General features: G+C 46.4%; 1 protein-coding gene across 2 annotated transcripts in view; it reads right to left on the reverse strand.

Annotated features, from left to right (window-relative positions):
• Positions 1 to 1631: 1631 nt before the first annotated feature.
• The window catches only part of PCP2 (Purkinje cell protein 2), a 59999-nt gene continuing 40932 nt past the window's right edge, over positions 1632 to 20698 (reverse strand). The window contains exon 4 of one of the 2 annotated variants that reach the window (XM_068274588.1): positions 1632 to 3536. In XM_068274588.1, coding sequence (XP_068130689.1) covers positions 3399 to 3536 — 138 coding nt within the window. In that variant the 3' untranslated portion in view covers positions 1632 to 3398. Of the gene's footprint in view, positions 3540 to 20698 lie in introns of both variants that reach the window. The other variant, XM_068274587.1, reaches the window with a different exon arrangement.

Genomic DNA, 20698 nt, shown 5'->3' on the forward strand with positions numbered 1-20698 from the left:
TTCTATTATTTGTAATACCTGTAACTGCATCTCAACTGGTAATAACGGTATATCAATGATCTCTGACTATTATTGGCAATGAAGGCATGTGATCGATATCTGCCTTTCCTTGCTAATACAGTATAAGCTCGGTATAGTAAACTCTAAGGGACTGAGAAAAGTGGTTTACTATATCAGAGGTTTACTATATCAGAATACAGGCCTCTACTGCAACTGTCTTCAGTTCCTGTTTGTTCTTGGGGCATTTTACCTTTAGTTTTGTCTTCAGCAAGTGAAATGTATGTTCAATGGGAATCAGGTCAGGTGATTGACTTGGCCATTGCATAACATTCCACTTCTTTCCCTTCAAAAACTCTTTGGTTGCTTTTGCAGTGTGCTTTGGGTCATTGTCCATCTGCACTGTGAAGAGCCGTCCAATGAGTTCTGAAGCATTTGGCTGAATATGAGCAGATAATATTGCCCTAAACACTTATGATTTCATCCTGCTGCTTTTGTCAAAGTCAACAATTAAGAGAAGACTTCACCAGAGTGAACACAGAGGGTTCACCACAAGATGTAAACCTTTGGTGAGCCTCAAAAACAGGAAGGCCAGATTAGAGTTTGCCAAACGACATCTAAAAAGCCTTCACAGTTCTGGAACAACAGTCTATGGACAGATGAGACAAAGATCAACTTGTACTAGAGTGATGGGAAAATAAGAGTGTGGAGAAGGAAAGAAACTGCTCATGATCCTAAGCATACCCCCTCATCACTGAAGCGTGGTGGTGGTAGTGTCATGGCGTAGGCATGTATGGCTGCCAATGGAACTGGTTCTCTTGTATTTATTGATGATGTGACGGCTGACATATTCAGCCAAATGCTTCAGAACTCTTTGGACGGCGCTTCACAGTGCAGATGGACAATGCATGGGCCCAATGCATACTGCAAAAGCAACCTAAGAGCTTTTGAAGGTAAAGAAGTGGAAATGGCAATAGCCAAGTCAATCACCTGACCTGAATCTGATCAAGCATGCATTTCACTTGCTGAAAACAAAACTGAAGGGAAAATGCCCCAAGAACAAACAGGAACTGAAGACAGTTGCAGCGGAGGCCTGGCAGAGCATCACCGGGGATGAAATCCAGCGTCTGGTGATGTCTATGTGTTCCAGACTTCAGGCTGTAATTGACTACAAAGGATTTGCAACCAAGTATTAAAAAGTGAAAGTTTGATTTATGATTATTATTCTGTCCCATCGTAGACATCGTAGTCTAGGGCCAAATTATAGGTAAGCCGATTAACTTATCTATATGTTTTTGGGTTGTGGGAGGACACTAGAGGAAACCCACACAGACACAGGGAGAACATACAAACTCCCTGCAGATAGTACCTTGGTTGGTATTCGAACCATGGACCCAGCACTGCAAGGCGGGAGAACTAACCACTATGCCACCAAGCTGTCCCACAAGATAGAAATTATTTTCAACAAGTTAAACTCTCCTCTGTGTAAATAAGTAATTGTATACATTGAATCCCCATAACCCAATCTATAACTAATCTCTTTTCCTTCCCCATTGTCTCCATACGCTCATCACCATCTTACTTTTTTCCTTACCTTTTATTTATGTTTGGACAAATCAAACAACATCAAACAATTGGGTTAAACAATATATTTTTATTAATCTTTTTATTAAGATGATTTAATCTATACAGAATATAAAAATTGCTTCTTAACTCTTATAGCAATAGCGAACATCTGAAAAATAACTATTTTGTATAATGATCTTGACAACAATTGTGAAGTTTAAGGAACCCTGAACAGAATGGAAAAATGCCATACTGAACTTACCTGGGGCTTCCTCCAGCCCCTTGTAGTCTTCTGGGCTCCCCCCATTCTCCCACTGGTGGCTCCGTTAGCCACGCCACTTGGCCGGCAGCTGTGCGCAGCTGCTCATGCACGTCTTGAACCGTGCATGCACAGACTCACGACGACCTGGTAAGTCGTGGGGCTAATGTAGCCACCAACAGGTGAGCAGAGGGAGACCAGAGGATGCTGAGGGACCTCAGGAACTTAGGGGGGCTGCCCCAGGTAAGATCAGTAAGGTCTAATAGAATGGTCTAGCTGACCATCCCCCGCTTTCCCGGTCTCTGTCCCCTCATTTCACTGCTGTTCCCCGTTAAATTTCCACGTCTTCGGGACTCTTCAGCAGGGAGCGCAAGCCAAGACTTGCATGTGCGCAGTATGGATCCGCTCGTCTTCCGAAGTACTCAGACGTGCAAGTACTTCTGAAGGCTGCCAGAGGAGTGCTGAAGAGTTATTCCACCAAGCTGGTTGAAGAACTTCACCGGGACCCTGGGGTGGAATGAGGGGAAGGAGAGAGGACTGGTAAGACTCTATGGGAGCCTTCCCCCTGCATAGGTAAGTATCTAGTTCATTTTTATTTAGCTCACTTCCGTGTTGCTTTTAAGAGAATCTGTAATGAAAAAATAAAAAAAACAGCCCCTGGGGGATACTTACCTCGGGATCCTAATGAGGCTTCCCCCATCCTCTTCATCATTCAGCATCCAGCATCGGCAGCCCCTAAACAGCAGTGAAGTAAATATTTACCTTCCCAGCTCCAGTGCTGGTGCAGTAGCGGCTTTTCAATTGGCTCTGGTGGAAATGCCGAAACAGATCGGGTCCGCTCTACCGTGCAGACAATTCAATCCGGTTCGGCTATTTCTGGTGGAGCCCATCATAAAGCCGCTACTGCGCCTGCGCTGGAGCTGGTAAGGTAAATATTTCAGGGGCTACTGCGCCACAGCCGACAGGCTTGTTGGTTGTACATATGGCCGCTGCCAGCGCTGAATGCCGGAGGGTGAAGAGGATGGGGGAAGCCTCATAAGAATCCATAGGCTTTCCCCTCCTGGGATAAGTACCCCCCAAGGGCTGTTTTTTTTTTGTTACAGATTCTCTTTAAAATTGTTTAGTTCCAAGCTGCATATAATTTGCATTGAGTTTGCATGCATGGTGGATTTATTAGCATTTGAATGACCTTTCCCACCCAGACACTATATCACACATTACACTATAGGAGCATGACTCTTGCTGCCATTGTGAAAGCACTCTCACTATTCCTCACTGGTTTACAACACTGAATGACAGAGGAAGACCATTGGCCGTTTCAACACACGACTTAGTAAATACTCTTAATTAGGTTTCTAGTGGCAGCTTGTTCCTTTGGTGACAGGGCCTCTTGAAGAATGGAGATTGGTTGCAGAGTACTTCCAGCAATGTTACTCTTGCATGAGATCATGTGACTTTTTATTGCTTTCCCACATTTTTACAGAATTCAGCTTCCCATTTCCTGGCTGATACACACGAAAACCTTCGCAGTACATCTTTAAAAGGCCAAGGTGTGGTTGAAGTGTGTCTGCTATCTCTATGGCTTCTGATTTCGCCCTCCTGGATTCTTAAGCAACTTCTCCAGGTGCCGACTGTGGACTTGGTTGATGAAACTGAAATAATCATCCCCAGTGGCAAATGGAATATCTCCAGGTACAGCAGGGGCTTCTGTATCCTGCTAAGAGAAAGAACTAGAGATAGTGATAGAAGAATGGACCACAAGGACACTACCGGTACAGCATATGGTAAGGGTGTATAGACATCGTCTCCGCTATCCCCTGCAGATGGTAAATAAAACATATTAGTTAACTTTAATGACCCCTAAATACCAGGAGTGCTGCTAAGGTTTTTGTGACTCTAAGCAGCACATAATTTGTGGCCATTTCTGAACCCCCTTCCCAGGGAGATTTAGGCCACCAACGATAATGGGAGAGTGCTTCATGTGCCATGACAGAAAATCAGCATGGCCATGACAGGATGTGGGAGGAGCCAAATGTAAGATAATGTGTAACTCAAAGACAGTGGGCCCGAGTTTCCTTGAAAAACACAGGCAAAGTGAACGCACACACACCCCCTCCCCCGAAAACCACATAATAAGGCATTGTTTCCCCCCAAACCACACATAATAAAGTGTTTCCTCCATAATTTAGGGGAACAGGAGATTTGCATCATGGGTGTGCAGGCAATCATTTGCAAAAACTGTGATGCTATCATGTCAATATGGACCAAAATCTCTGAGGACAGGTATGAAGAATTAAGGTAGTTCTGAACTCAACAATGGTCCAACTCAATACTAGCAAGATGTACCTAATAAAGTTACCAGTGAAATATAGAAGTTTTTCGGTCATTGCATTTCTTTTGGTGTTAGCACACCATTTAGTAATTATGAGCCCCCAAAATGGCAAATGCTGCAATAACCCGGAAGTATCAATTGCAGCGATTATAACCATAAAATAATAAATGCAGCAAACGCTACCAAACTAAGAAATGCAGCAAACATTACCCCAGATATGAAATGCATTAAATGTTATGAAAATGATCCAGTGCTCTCGGCGGCGCGTTGGGCTGCTCTATACTTGACATTCTTGGCAGAAGAAGCGCTCAGTCAAGAATGATGTAGCGTGTACACGGCTTTTGTTTTTATCTCATTCATGAAACTGTGGTAATAAGAATAACATGTGTAAAAGCTTATATAATAAATTGCATGTAATATATTGCATTTTGCTCTGCTCATTGTGCCTTAAAGTGGACCCAAACCAAATTTTTTTTTTAACTTATAATATTTATTTGCACCACTCTGACACATACAAAGATAAATAAACACTCCTTCAAGCCTATGATCATTTCAGTGCATGCTTTTCACCCCTCTCTTTTCATAACTAGGGTTATACTGGGGGCAGCCATTAGCAATTCCTCCATTGCCGGACACCATCTACTCCTCCAGTTTGCCGGATTCTGTCCCGGCAATTTGAAAGGAAGGGAGGGGTTCCTCCAATAAATGTAAAATATTTTATATTTGTCATCATGCAGCTGAAAAAAAGGCTGCTATTTATCATTATAATTTAGAAAATAGATTTTATTTCTGAAATCTTGTATTTTTAATTTGGGTCCACTTTAAGACTTTATGCACGTTATTCTGCTTACTGCAGCTTAGTGAACACACCCCCTTGGCTCCTATTCAATTAACTTTTTCCAGAGTTTTCTCACAGGAAACATTATCATATATTCTTAATGCAACATTTTTAAAGCCAACAGCAAACATTCCTACATAATAAAAGAGTAGCTGCATCCTCCACCTCTATCCGTGTCAGGGGTTGTGCACGTGTGTGGCCAGCAGATCTACCACCAAGGGCCGCAGGTCCTGGGACTAAGGCCTGGGTCTGGCATCATTGGGAAAAGTGGCGACCCAGTGTCTCCAGACTGAGGCGCCAAAGGCGGAAGGTGACTGGGCAGAACATTCAGGAAGGGTGGTGAAGGCCTCCCAAGAGGCTGGTGGCTGTCGCGCTACCGCCTATTATTCTAACGAGCCTTATGCTGGGCAGACACGGCTCGATTCTGCTGCTCGATCATTTCCCCGCTTGATTCTGCAGGCGTTTCGCTTATCTTCCGCTTGTTTTTCTTATCTTTTTCCATTGTGATCAATGCGGAATCGAGCAGCGAAACGATCGGGCGGGAGATCGGACGTGTCGGAAATTATCTATCGAGCTATCTTAATGGCTCAGAATCGAGCCGTGTGTTCCCAGCATTAGAGCTGTGATGCCTTTGCTGTATTTCAAATCTAATGCATCATAACTAACTCATATACAGAGAAAAGGAGTACCTGGCACTGTCACTTGTTTAGGTGATAGTTATTTGACTAGGTCAGTGATCTGCAAACTTGGCTCTCCAGCTGTTAAAGAACTACAAGCCCCACAATGCATTTGCCTTTATGAATCATGACTGTGGCTGTCAGACTCCCACAGTGCATTGTGGAGAGCCAAGTTTGCAGATCACTGGACTAGGTGAATCCACAGCCTGGTGGCTACCTTATTTTAAAAAATGTACGCTATGTGGAGCGCTTTCCTCTTTTAGATACGACTACACAAGTTTGTAAATACCTTTGCCAGAAGCTTCAAGGAGATTCTTATCTCTGCTTCCCCCAAATTTCTGCTGTTACAAGGGACAGATGAACTCCCTGTAACCCCAAAATTATTTTTTCTGCATATTTCATGGTTTCCTAGCCAATCTGAACATGCTAATTAAACCATTTTTTACAGGTGCTGTTAAGCTCAATCTGACACACATTCTGGGAAAATGGCAGGCGAATTTGACCTCCAGGGGCCGAGCAATGCAAGCTGTACTTTGCAGTTTAATACTCATGTTTCATATGTGTGAATTCGTAACACCTTATGGAATGCAAAATATGCTATCCATCTATTGATAGGACTTATGTGCATGGAGAAATTGTTTTCTGCCAGATGTTGCCCTTTCTGAAAGGGGGCTGGAGTTTCCCCCTCTGGCTAGGAGGGCATCCGTTCTTATATCAGCCCCTCCCATCAGGATGAGGTCTTTAAGTGTCTGGTACAAAAAGATCGCTTGGTCTTTGTTATCTTTGTCAAATTACATCTTTCGACATGCCAGCAGGACACTGGCCAAAATGCAATACTCAGCACCAGTGGTGCTCAGCAGAGCTCGAATATTCGAGTAGCTCGAATATTCGAGCTCTTTTCCAGCTATTCGAGCTCGGTATTCGAGCTCCGAATAGCTGGAGCTATTCGAATGGGCTATCCGAGTACACTCGAATAGCCCATTCACTATTCGAGCTATTCGAGCAACCCGGCGCTATTCGAGCTCGGTACCGAGCTCGAATAGCGTCATAGCCCAGATTGATGTCCTTAGAGCCAATCAGAGGGCTCCCAGGCCCTCTGACGGCAGCCAATCACAGAGGGGGACCCTGGCCAGCCCCTACCCTATAAATAGCGGCCGCCATGTTCCGTTTCTCCATGCTTGCCTGAGACTTGTACAGAGAGAGAGTTGCTCCTTTGTGCTTTGGCTTAGCAAGTGCTCTATTGTGATCATTTACCTAGCGTTTTTGCTCACCTACACCTGCCATATACACCTATATTGTTGTTAGTTAGATAGACATTGTATTTTAGTTAGTAGCTTGTGTGTTACATTAGAGACAGGCAGCTGCTGCAAGCTTACAGGTTTAGGCCTCAGGGGGGCCTTGCCTCTGTGGGCAGCTGTCCTCTGTTTATTTCTCTCATCTATACCAGTATTTCTGCTGTCCTTTACTAATAGTATTGTAGTTATACTGTACTAGGAGTAGGACACTCACTGACTGTCACTGTTTATAGGCTACTAGCTAGCTCCTGCGTGTGTGCACTCACTCACTGTCTGTGTGTACACACACTCTATTTCCTTCTGATTACTGATAGATTATTGTTATTTAGTTGTACTCACTTACTACTTACTCTTACTGTACCCGTAGGGACACTCACTGTCACTGTTCATATAGGCTACTAGCTCCTGCGTGTGCGCACTGCACTCACTGTCTGAGTGTACACACACAACACACACTCTATTTCCTTCTGATCGCTGATTGATTATCGTAATTAGTTAGTTGTACTTACTGTTACTACTTACTCTTACTGTACTAGGAGTCTAGGACACTCGGTCACTGTCCATAGGCTACTAGCTCCTGCGTGCGTGCACTCACTGTCTGAGTGTACACACACCCACACTCCATTTCCTTCTGATCGCTGATTGATTATCGTAATTAGTTAGTTCTACTTACTGTTACTACTTACTCTTACTGTACTAGGAGTCTAGGACACTCAGTCACTGTGTTCATAGGCTACTAGCTCCTGCGTGCGGTCACTCACTGTCTGAGTGTACACACACCACCCACACTCTATTTCCTTCTGATCGCTGATTGATTATTGTAATTAGTTAGTTCTACTTACTGTTACTACTTACTCTTACTGTACTAGGAGTCTAGGACACTCAGTCACTGTGTTCATAGGCTACTAGCTCCTGCGTGCGTGCACTCACTGTCTGAGTGTACACACACCCACACTCCATTTCCTTCTGATCGCTGATTGATTATTGTAATTAGTTAGTTCTACTTACTGTTACTACTTACTCTTACTGTACTAGGAGTCTAGGACACTCAGTCACTGTGTTGATAGGCTACTAGCTCCTGCGTGCGTGCACTCACTGTCTGAGTGTACACACACCCACACTCCATTTCCTTCTGATCGCTGATTGATTATTGTAATTAGTTAGTTCTTCTTACTGTTACTACTTACTCTTACTGTACTAGGAGTCTAGGACACTCAGTCACTGTGTTCATAGGCTACTAGCTCCTGCGTGCGTGCACTCACTGTCTGAGTGTACACACACCCACACTCCATTTCCTTCTGATCGCTGATTGATTATTGTAATTAGTTAGTTCTACTTACTGTTACTAGTTACTCTTACTGTACTAGGAGTCTAGGACACTCAGTCACTGTCCATAGGCTACTAGCTCCTGCGTGCGGTCACTCACTGTCTGAGTGTACACACACCCACACTCCATTTCCTTCTGATCGCTGATTGATTATTGTAATTAGTTAGTTCTACTTACTGTTACTACTTACTCTTACTGTACTAGGAGTCTAGGACACTCAGTCACTGTGTTCATAGGCTTATAGCTCCTGCGTGCGTGCACTCACTGTCTGAGTGTACACACACCCACACTCCATTTCCTTCTGATCGCTGATTGATTATTGTAATTAGTTAGTTCTTCTTACTGTTACTACTTACTCTTACTGTACTAGGAGTCTAGGACACTCAGTCACTGTGTTCATAGGCTACTAGCTCCTGCGTGCGTGCACTCACTGTCTGAGTGTACACACACCCTTCTGATCGCTGATTGATTATTGTAATTAGTTAGTTCTACTTACTGTTACTACTTACTCTTACTGTACTAGGAGTCTAGGACACTCAGTCACTGTGTTCATAGGCTACTAGCTCCTGCGTGCGTGCACTCACTGTCTGAGTGTACACACACCCTTCTGATCGCTGATTGATTATTGTAATTAGTTAGTTCTACTTACTGTTACTACTTACTCTTACTGTACTAGGAGTCTAGGACACTCAGTCACTGTGTTCATAGGCTACTAGCTCCTGCGTGCGTGCACTCACTGTCTGAGTGTACACACACCCACACTCCATTTCCTTCTGATCGCTGATTGATTATTGTAATTAGTTAGTTCTACTTACTGTTACTACTTACTCTTACTGTACTAGGAGTCTAGGACACTCAGTCACTGTGTTCATAGGCTACTAGCTCCTGCGTGCGTGCACTCACTGTCTGAGTGTACACACACCCACACTCCATTTCCTTCTGATCGCTGATTGATTATTGTAATTAGTTAGTTCTACTTACTGTTACTAGTTACTCTTACTGTACTAGGAGTCTAGGACACTCAGTCACTGTCCATAGGCTACTAGCTCCTGCGTGCGGTCACTCACTGTCTGAGTGTACACACACCCACACTCCATTTCCTTCTGATCGCTGATTGATTATTGTAATTAGTTAGTTCTACTTACTGTTACTACTTACTCTTACTGTACTAGGAGTCTAGGACACTCAGTCACTGTGTTCATAGGCTACTAGCTCCTGCGTGCGTGCACTCACTGTCTGAGTGTACACACACCCTTCTGATCGCTGATTGATTATTGTAATTAGTTAGTTCTACTTACTGTTACTACTTACTCTTACTGTACTAGGAGTCTAGGACACTCAGTCACTGTGTTCATAGGCTACTAGCTCCTGCGTGCGTGCACTCACTGTCTGAGTGTACACACACCCACACTCCATTTCCTTCTGATCGCTGATTGATTATTGTAATTAGTTAGTTCTTCTTACTGTTACTACTTACTCTTACTGTACTAGGAGTCTAGGACACTCAGTCACTGTGTTCATAGGCTACTAGCTCCTGCGTGCGTGCACTCACTGTCTGAGTGTACACACACCCTTCTGATCGCTGATTGATTATTGTAATTAGTTAGTTCTACTTACTGTTACTACTTACTCTTACTGTACTAGGAGTCTAGGACACTCAGTCACTGTGTTCATAGGCTACTAGCTCCTGCGTGCGTGCACTCACTGTCTGAGTGTACACACACCCACACTCCATTTCCTTCTGATCGCTGATTGATTATTGTAATTAGTTAGTTCTACTTACTGTTACTACTTACTCTTACTGTACTAGGAGTCTAGGACACTCAGTCACTGTGTTGATAGGCTACTAGCTCCTGCGTGCGTGCACTCACTGTCTGAGTGTACACACACCCACACTCCATTTCCTTCTGATCGCTGATTGATTATTGTAATTAGTTAGTTCTACTTACTGTTACTACTTACTCTTACTGTACTAGGAGTCTAGGACACTCAGTCACTGTGTTCATAGGCTACTAGCTCCTGCGTGCGTGCACTCACTGTCTGAGTGTACACACACCCACACTCCATTTCCTTCTGATCGCTGATTGATTATTGTAATTAGTTAGTTCTACTTACTGTTACTACTTACTCTTACTGTACTAGGAGTCTAGGACACTCAGTCACTGTCCATAGGCTACTAGCTCCTGCGTGCGGTCACTCACTGTCTGAGTGTACACACACCCACACTCCATTTCCTTCTGATCGCTGATTGATTATTGTAATTAGTTAGTTCTACTTACTGTTACTACTTACTCTTACTGTACTAGGAGTCTAGGACACTCAGTCACTGTGTTCATAGGCTACTAGCTCCTGCGTGCGTGCACTCACTGTCTGAGTGTACACACACCCACACTCCATTTCCTTCTGATCGCTGATTGATTATTGTAATTAGTTAGTTCTTCTTACTGTTACTACTTACTCTTACTGTACTAGGAGTCTAGGACACTCAGTCACTGTGTTCATAGGCTACTAGCTCCTGCGTGCGTGCACTCACTGTCTGAGTGTACACACACCCTTCTGATCGCTGATTGATTATTGTAATTAGTTAGTTCTACTTACTGTTACTACTTACTCTTACTGTACTAGGAGTCTAGGACACTCAGTCACTGTGTTCATAGGCTACTAGCTCCTGCGTGCGTGCACTCACTGTCTGAGTGTACACACACCCTTCTGATCGCTGATTGATTATTGTAATTAGTTAGTTCTACTTACTGTTACTACTTACTCTTACTGTACTAGGAGTCTAGGACACTCAGTCACTGTGTTCATAGGCTACTAGCTCCTGCGTGCGTGCACTCACTGTCTGAGTGTACACACACCCACACTCCATTTCCTTCTGATCGCTGATTGATTATTGTAATTAGTTAGTTCTACTTACTGTTACTACTTACTCTTACTGTACTAGGAGTCTAGGACACTCAGTCACTGTGTTCATAGGCTACTAGCTCCTGCGTGCGTGCACTCACTGTCTGAGTGTACACACACCCACACTCCATTTCCTTCTGATCGCTGATTGATTATTGTAATTAGTTAGTTCTACTTACTGTTACTAGTTACTCTTACTGTACTAGGAGTCTAGGACACTCAGTCACTGTCCATAGGCTACTAGCTCCTGCGTGCGGTCACTCACTGTCTGAGTGTACACACACCCACACTCCATTTCCTTCTGATCGCTGATTGATTATTGTAATTAGTTAGTTCTACTTACTGTTACTACTTACTCTTACTGTACTAGGAGTCTAGGACACTCAGTCACTGTGTTCATAGGCTACTAGCTCCTGCGTGCGTGCACTCACTGTCTGAGTGTACACACACCCACACTCCATTTCCTTCTGATCGCTGATTGATTATTGTAATTAGTTAGTTCTTCTTACTGTTACTACTTACTCTTACTGTACTAGGAGTCTAGGACACTCAGTCACTGTGTTCATAGGCTACTAGCTCCTGCGTGCGTGCACTCACTGTCTGAGTGTACACACACCCTTCTGATCGCTGATTGATTATTGTAATTAGTTAGTTCTACTTACTGTTACTACTTACTCTTACTGTACTAGGAGTCTAGGACACTCAGTCACTGTGTTCATAGGCTACTAGCTCCTGCGTGCGTGCACTCACTGTCTGAGTGTACACACACCCACACTCCATTTCCTTCTGATCGCTGATTGATTATTGTAATTAGTTAGTTCTTCTTACTGTTACTACTTACTCTTACTGTACTAGGAGTCTAGGACACTCAGTCACTGTGTTCATAGGCTACTAGCTCCTGCGTGCGTGCACTCACTGTCTGAGTGTACACACACCCTTCTGATCGCTGATTGATTATTGTAATTAGTTAGTTCTACTTACTGTTACTACTTACTCTTACTGTACTAGGAGTCTAGGACACTCAGTCACTGTGTTCATAGGCTACTAGCTCCTGCGTGCGTGCACTCACTGTCTGAGTGTACACACACCCACACTCCATTTCCTTCTGATCGCTGATTGATTATTGTAATTAGTTAGTTCTACTTACTGTTACTACTTACTCTTACTGTACTAGGAGTCTAGGACACTCAGTCACTGTGTTCATAGGCTACTAGCTCCTGCGTGCGTGCACTCACTGTCTGAGTGTACACACACAACACACACTCTATTTCCTTCTGATCGCTGATTGATTATCGTAATTAATTAGTTCTACTTACTGTTACTACTTACTCTTACTGTATTAGGAGTCTAGGACACTCAGTCACTGTCCATAGGCTACTAGCTCCTGCGTGCGTGCACTCACTGTCTGAGTGTACACACACTAAATTTACTTGTGATTACTACTGATTATTGTAACTGCTAGTTGTACTTCCTGACTGTTACTACTTACTTACTGTACTAGGGGACACTCACTCAGTCACCTCACCAACCAACCCACTCCATTAAAGTACCCCACTTTTCAGCCGCCCTTTTAAAAAACTTTTCTCTATACGCCCAAAACATTGAAGATGTCTGGAAGTGGCAGCCAGCGCGGTTTGGGCAAGGGGAAGGGCAGCAAGGGAATCAGGAGGAGAGGGAGCAGCATTGTGGCAAGCCGCGGCCGCGGGCGCGCCACCATGCACAGTTCCGCAGCAGCAGCAGCAGCGTCAGTGGCTAACATTCCTCCCATAGCCACTGGCCGTGGACGCCGTGGGCGCCGCCCAGCAGGAGCATCTGCAACTCACGCTGCAGAGACACAGCAGCAGCAGCGTGTAGCACCTGCTCCCATTTTCCTCCAGCCGGGTCGGAAACGTCCCATTGAGGAAAAGGATGCAGACACTGTGGTGCAACTCATGACGGAGGATGAGCAGCCCGCCATCAGCTCTGCATCCGAGGCCTCCACCCTCACCACCACCACCACCACCACCCCTGTTCGCAGCAGCCGCCCAGCAGGGTCTGGGGAGGAGGCCAGTTCACCGTCACTCGCCGACCTGTCATTCAGCAGTCTTTTGACCCCAGGCATCATGAGTAAATTGTCTGCTGTTGTTGGCGATCTTGAGGAGGAGATGCTGATGGGCACTTTGGGGGATGAGGGATTGGACAGCAAGACTGTGGCGACAGTCAAGCAGCCCATCCATGCATCAGGAGAGGAGTTTGGGGGGTCCTCATCCCAGCAGGACATGTTTCAGGAGGGGGAGGATGATGATGACCCGGTGACAGACAGAGACTGGGTGCCACCACCTCCAGGGGATGTCGTCCTCAGCAGCTCTGAGGAGGAGGAGGAGGATGCTCTTGTGGGCCTTGCAAGGAGGCGCATCATTGCAAGCATTGGCAGCAGCAGTAGGCAGGTCCCACAGCCTGCTGGTGTCTCAGGCTCAGCAGCAGCAGCAGCAGCATCTGCCAGTACCACCACCAGCCGCACCCAAGCCCCCCAAGCCCCCCCCCCAACCACCACAGGGAGACAGGCAGCAGCGCTTCCATGCCGTAGGGGGATGTTTAAGTCACCAATCTGGCGATATTTCACCATGCCCACTGTGTACAGCAAGTACGCCACTTGCAACCACTGTCAGCGGAAGTTGAGCAGAGGTGCAGACCCCTTAAAGTTCTGCACCAGCTCGCTCATCAACCACCTTGCGGCTAAACATTTCCACCAGCATGAGGAGTTCCAGAGGCTGAAGGCATCTGGTGCTGGCAGTGGCACCACACCCATCACTGCACAGCCTTCAGCAGCAGCAACAGCAGCCACCCGCCCTCCTGCTCCTCCAGCAGCACCAGCAGGAGTGCGGAAACGCACTGCTCCTCCCCCCTCTGCAACTCCTGCCGCCGACACTGAGGCCTGTTCTGGCAGCCAGTCCTCAGTGGCCTCCTCCGCTGTGTCTGCTGATTCCCGTGCCAGCAAAAGGCCACGCCAGAGCCTTTTGAGCGAGTCCTTCCAGGGGGTGGTTAGGGCTCTGCCTCCCAGCAGCCGTCGCGTGCGGCAGCTGAACGGCTTGCTGGCACGGGCCATGTGCTCCCAACTCCTGCCGTACACGCTCGTGCAGGAGGGGAGCGACATTCGTGCGCTGCTTGCTTGCGCAGCCCCAGACTGGCAGCTCCCCAGCAGACACTTCTTTGCCCGCAAGGCCATTCCTGCACTGCACCGCTTTGTGATGGCCAATGTGGAGCGAGGGCTGGAGCACGCGGTTGGTGAAAGGGTCCACGTCACCATGGACTCCTGGAGCAGCCGCTTCGGGACAGGCCGCTACCTGTCCTTCACTGTCCACTGGGTCAGCTTGGTGGAAGGGGGTGAGGATGGGAGAGCAGCAGCGGGCACAGCAGCAGCAGCAACACAGTGGGTGGTGCCACCCCGCAGGGTCAGGGGAACTGCAGCAGGTTCCTCCGATCCTGTGCCATCCTCCGGCACACCTGGCCAAACCCCCCGCCTCAGCAGCAGCGTGAAGGCCCGCCACTGCCAAGCGCTGCTGCACTTGGTCAGCCTTGGGAAGACCAAGCTGACGGCAACCCATGTGTTGGCCAAACTCCAGGAGCAGGAGAGGATTTGGCTGACCCCCAGAGGCCTCAGAGTCGGAGAGGTGGTGGCCGACAATGGGGCCAATCTGGTTGCCGCAATAGACAGGGGAAACCTGACCCACATCCCCTGTCTTGCCCACGTGCTGAACCTGGTGGTGCAGAAGTTCCTGCGCACCTACCAGGGGATGGGCGAACTGCTGGAAACGGCAAGGAATGTTGTGCGTCACTTCCGGCGCTCGGCTGCAGCCTGTGCGAGCCTGGAAGACGTGCAAAAGGAGCTGGATCTGCCACGCCATCGGCTGATCCTTGACGTTCCGACTCGCTGGAACTCCACCCTGGCGATGTTGGAGCGTCTGGTTGAACAGAGGCACGCTGTCAACCAGTACCTTGCCCTGGCCACTGTTTCCGCAGCTCAGAGAAGGGACAAGACCAGCAACATCCCGTCCATCGTCCCCGATGATGACTGGAGGCACATGCAGCAGGTGTGCTTTGTGCTGGCTCCCTTCCTGCAGGCCACAAACATGGTGAGCAGGGACCATGCTATGGTCTGCGAGTGGGTGCCCCTGGTTTCTCTGCTGAACAGGGCCCTCGATGCTTTGCTGGAACAGGGAGCGGCAGCCTTGGACCAGCAGGAGCGGCAACCAGCTGCGCAGTCCACCTCTGAGGGGGAGGAGGAGGAGGACTTGGTGGAGGTCCCTGACCTGGCTGCTGATGAGGGGGATCAGCACAGCGCAGCTGAGTTGGTGCGGGGGTGGAGAGAGGATGAGGCGGCAGAGGAGGAGGATGAGGACAGCACTGACGTCGATGTGCCAGCAGACGTGGCCCGCCTCTTCCCAATGGCAGCGCACATGCTGACGTGCCTGCGCAGGGACCCCAGGGTGATCCAGATGAAGCAGAGGGAGAACATCTGGATCAGCATGATGTTGGACCCACGCCTCAAGGGGAAGTTGAGCCAGTTCCTGCCGCCTGCAGGAGGAGACCCAGCGCAACAAATAAGGAGCTTGCAGCAGGCCCTTGTTGAGCGCTTGGAGGAAGCCTTCCCCCAGCCTTCCACCCCCACTGTCCAGCAGCCAGCACAGAGGCAGCAGCAGGTGCCTGCATCCAGCAGCAGCAAGCGCCCCACAGACCTGCTGTCTCTCAGCCACGAGCTCTACAGGACTGTAGAGGCTCCGGCAGCAGTGACTAGAGAGGAGATGCATGCAGCAGCATCCTCCTCCGGTCACAGCCAGCGCCTGACCCGCATGGTGGCTGACTACATGGGGTCGTACAGCGGGCTTGACAGCGATGCCCCTGTTGATCCCATGGAGTATTGGGTCAAGCGCATGGAGATCTGGAGCGAGCTGGCGCAGTACGCCCTGGAAGTGCTGTCCTGCCCCCCTTCCAGCGTGCTGTCCGAGCGCTGCTTCAGTGCAGCTGGTGGCGTGGTCACCGAGAAACGCTCACGTCTGTCTCACAAGTCTGTGGACAGACTGACGTTTCTCAAGATGAACCAGGCGTGGGTGGAAGGCGAGTTCCTGGCCCCTGTTGTCGGCGAGAGGGGGACATGAACTGGCTGCCGGAACCATCGTTAATGTGCCTTACCACCCTTTACCACCTCCTGGCTCCTGCTCACTAAGCCAGCCTGGTTCACTTTGACTATTACGTCGCCTGCAGCCACACATTTTACACCTACAGTGGGCTGCTGTGTACTGCCCTTCTGCTGTCTGTCTGTGTTTCCCACTGCCAGGGTACACAGAATTACCTTCTTCTGCTGCCACTCTGCCACCAGCTATTACGTCAAACAATAGCTATATTGGTTGCAAAACCAAAACCAAACAAACCATTAAAAAAAATAAAAGGTTTAATTTTTCGGAGGGGCCCGGGTTGAAAACTGTGTTGTCCCAGTTGTGTATTGGACACAATGTGGGCTGCACGACCGCTGTCTGGGACCTCCTGTTGTGTTTATTTACAGCCCTGGTATCACCGCTAGGTACCAGGGCTATTATGTCACGCTGCCTACCTGCTGCCACACTCACACTGCTCCTCCACACCTCCTCCTGCTGCTGCTGCTGCTGTCTGTCTGTGTTTCCCACTGCCAGGGTACACAGATGATTTACCTTCTGCTGCCACTCTGCCACCAGCTATTACGTCAAACAATAGCTGCTCGCCTACTCCTCCATTCCTCCTCCTGCTGCTGCTGTCTGTCTGTGTTTCCCACTGCCAGGGTACACAGAATTACCTTCTTCTGCTGCCACTCTGCCACCAGCTATTACGTCAAACAATAGCTATATTGGTTGTAAAACCAAAAACCAAAAAACCATTAAAAAAAAAAAAAGGTTTAATTTTTCTGAGGTGCCCGGGTTGAAAACTGTGTTGTCCCAGTTGTGTATTGGACACAATGTGGGCTGCACGACCGCTGTCTGGGACCTCCTGTTGTGTTTATTTACAGCCCTGGTATCACCGCTAGGTACCAGGGCTATTATGTCACGCTGCCTACCTGCTGCCACACTCACACTGCTCCTCCACACCTCCTCCTGCTGCTGCTGCTGCTGTCTGTCTGTGTTTCCCACTGCCAGGGTACACAGATGATTTACCTTCTGCTGCCACTCTGCCACCAGCTATTACGTCAAACAATAGCTGCTCGCCTACTCCTCCATTCCTCCTCCTGCTGCTGCTGTCTGTCTGTGTTTCCCACTGCCAGGGTACACAGCATTACCTTCTTCTGCTGCCACTCTGCCACCAGCTATTACGTCAAACAATAGCTATATTGGTTGTAAAACCAAAAACCAAAAAACCATTAAAAAAAAAAAAAGGTTTAATTTTTCTGAGGTGCCCGGGTTGAAAACTGTGTTGTCCCAGTTGTGTATTGGACACAATGTGGGCTGCACGACCGCTGTCTGGGACCTCCTGTTGTGTTTATTTACAGCCCTGGTATCACCGCTAGGTACCAGGGCTATTATGTCACGGCGAGCTGCCTGCCTCATTGACTGCCTGCTGCCACACACTCATCCTCCTCCTCCTGCTGCTGAATTTACCTCCTGCTGTCTTTGTGTTTCCACTGCCAGGGAGCACATACAATGGCGCTTCCAACATGCGTGCGCCCACCAGCTATTTGTTACGCTCAAAAATAGCTGCATTTCTTTAAAAAAAAATTGAAAAGAGAAATACGTGAAGATGATGAAGAAGAAGATGAAAAAGAAGAAGAAGATAAAGAAGAAGAAGATAAAGAAGAAGAAGATGAAGAAGAAGAAGATGAAGAAGAAGATGAAGAAGAAGATGAAGAAGAAGATGAAGAAGAAGATGAAAAAGAAGATGAAAAAGAAGAAGAAGATGAAGAAGAAGAAGAAGAAGATGAAGAAGATGAAGAAGATGAAGAAGAAGAAGATGAAGAAGATGAAGAAGAAGAAGATGAAGAAGAAGAAGAAGATGAAGAAGAAGAAGAAGAAGAAGAAGATGAAGAAGAAGAAGATGAAGAAGATGAAGAAGATGAAGATGAAGAAGATGAAGATGAAGAAGAAGATGAAGATGAAGATGAAGATGATGATGAAGAAGAAGAAGAAGAAGATGAAGAAGAAGAAGAAGAAGAAGAAGAAGATATAGAAGAAGAAGATCTAGAAGAAGAAGAAAGATAAAGAAGAAGAAGAACAAGTATATACAGTAACACTACTGAACAAAATTTAGGACACAACTTCTCTTTCCACATTTTTTTTTAAAGGAACATCCCCACATAATCACTTGCTGTTGTTACTTGGAAAAAAAGATGTTTCTTGCATCATTCACCCTCAAAACAAGTGTTGGAAGCTATTTAAGGCCAATTCGAATAGTCAGCTCGAATAGTGAGCTCGAATACCGACTCGAATAGTGAGCTCGAAGTCCGAGGTCGAATCGAATAGTAAAAATTATTCGACTCGAATATTCGACTGACCTCGAATAATTTACTATTCGAATTCGACCAAACTCGAATTTTAAAAAGGGGTATTTGAGCATCACTACTCAGCACAAATACTTTACCGCTTATTGGACACAGCCAAACATGGTATTTTGAACTTTTCAGACAGTCTTCATCATTCTCCCTTTTCTGCTAATTCTTATCTAACCAATGTGTTCAACTGCTCGTATATTTGTTTGCCAGTTTTAATACTTTTTTCTTTTTGTGTATAGTTTATATAATGAAACTAACAATTTAATCGTTCCAGTTTTTGTCCTTGTTACCCGATTATTCTGATTCATGCTAGAACTCTCTGTCCTCAGAAGAGACTGCATTCATTATCTTTATAAATGGTTTGAATTGGCTAGTTAGGTTGCAAATAACCATTTTCTTCCTTTCAGGAGTAGCTAGTTTGAGGTCTCTTCACATCGTTTCAATCAGGAGAGTGGTGGCAGCAAATTACCAGATTTCCAGCGTGAAATCGATAACTTTTTTGTACTGATTTTATATACAATCAAGATTGTATCAAGTATGGGCACATAATCTTTAACATTTACTTTGCTCACAGCGTATTCACCTTCAGAAGCCTCTAGTGAATGAGACCTGAATGGCAACTGTGGCAAAGGAAGATGGGATTGGTGGGTGTTTTTCACAGATGCTACGTCTTTACCTACTTTTTAGTAATATTTCAGTTAACAGATGCTGAAAAACTATTTTGTGGATAGGATGAAAAATTATTTATTGGGAGAACATTCAGGAGAAAAGATAATTGAAGAGAGGCTCAAAGGCTGATAAGCACCTAACCACCTGTTCTTTGGATCCTATCTCTTCCCATCTCATTCTGCAGCTATCCTCATCCCTCACTCCTGTCCTAACATCCTTGTTTAACCTATCCCTCTCCACTGGTACTTTTCCGTCCTCACTCAAAAAGGCCGTTGTAACACCATTACTTACAAATTACAATACCATCTCTAGATCCCACCATGCTTACCAACTACCGCCCATTGTCACTTCTCCCATTTGCATCTACATTACCTAAACGCCATATTCATGCTAAACGAAGCTAGTATTTATCTTCTAATTCCCTGCTTGATCAGTTCCAGTCTGGCTTTCGGGCAAACCACTCCACAGAAACAGCCCTTACTAAATTGTCCAATGATCTTCTTATGGCTAAATCCAAAGGTCATTATTCCATACTCATCCTTCTTGATCTGCCATCAGCATTTGATACTGTTGACCACACCTTACTCCTACAGATTCTTTCATCTTTAGGCATAAAGTGCCTAGCTCTCTTCTGGATATAATCCTATTTCTCTGGAAGCTCTTTCACCGTCTCCTACTCGGATCTGACCTCCTCTCCACACTCCTTTATCTGTCAGGGTACATCAAAACTCTGTCCTCGGCCCTCTCCTCTTTTCCATTTACATGCACCTCTGTACCTCTGGGCCCCAGATCTTAAAACTCCCTCCTCATGCGTGTTCCTGACTGCCTGCCATATCTTCTTTCATGACCTCTCGCTTCTTAAAACTCAATATGAATAAAAGAGAATTAATCATTTTTCCACCATCTCTGTTCACCTATCTGCCTGATATAAAAATAAATGTTGATAACACCCCTATAACTTCATTTCCCAAAGCACGGTGCATTCCTCTCTCTCATTTATTCCTCACATTCACTCCCTAACCAGCTCCTGTCATCCCCAACTCAAAAACATATCCTGCATCTGACCTTTTCTCAATTAGGACACTACTAAAATGTTAGTACATGGGGGTCAATTCATAAAAGGCTGTGCAGGAAAAAAAATCTTGTCGGGAAAATACAGCATTCGGTATTATAGACTTTTGTGTGCTAATTCATAAAAATCTTTACAGTTGCAATAGAAATGCGGAGATTTCCCGAACTAAGCTGGCGGTAACATGAGAAGCTGCCTGAGTTGATACATTTTCTCCGTGCAGAGAAAGCATTACAATAAAAGAGGCCTCCCCAACTTCCCTTTAGATGTGCATGT

This window comes from Hyperolius riggenbachi, chromosome 3, assembly GCF_040937935.1.
Source record: "Hyperolius riggenbachi isolate aHypRig1 chromosome 3, aHypRig1.pri, whole genome shotgun sequence".
NCBI lineage: Eukaryota > Metazoa > Chordata > Amphibia > Anura > Hyperoliidae > Hyperolius > Hyperolius riggenbachi.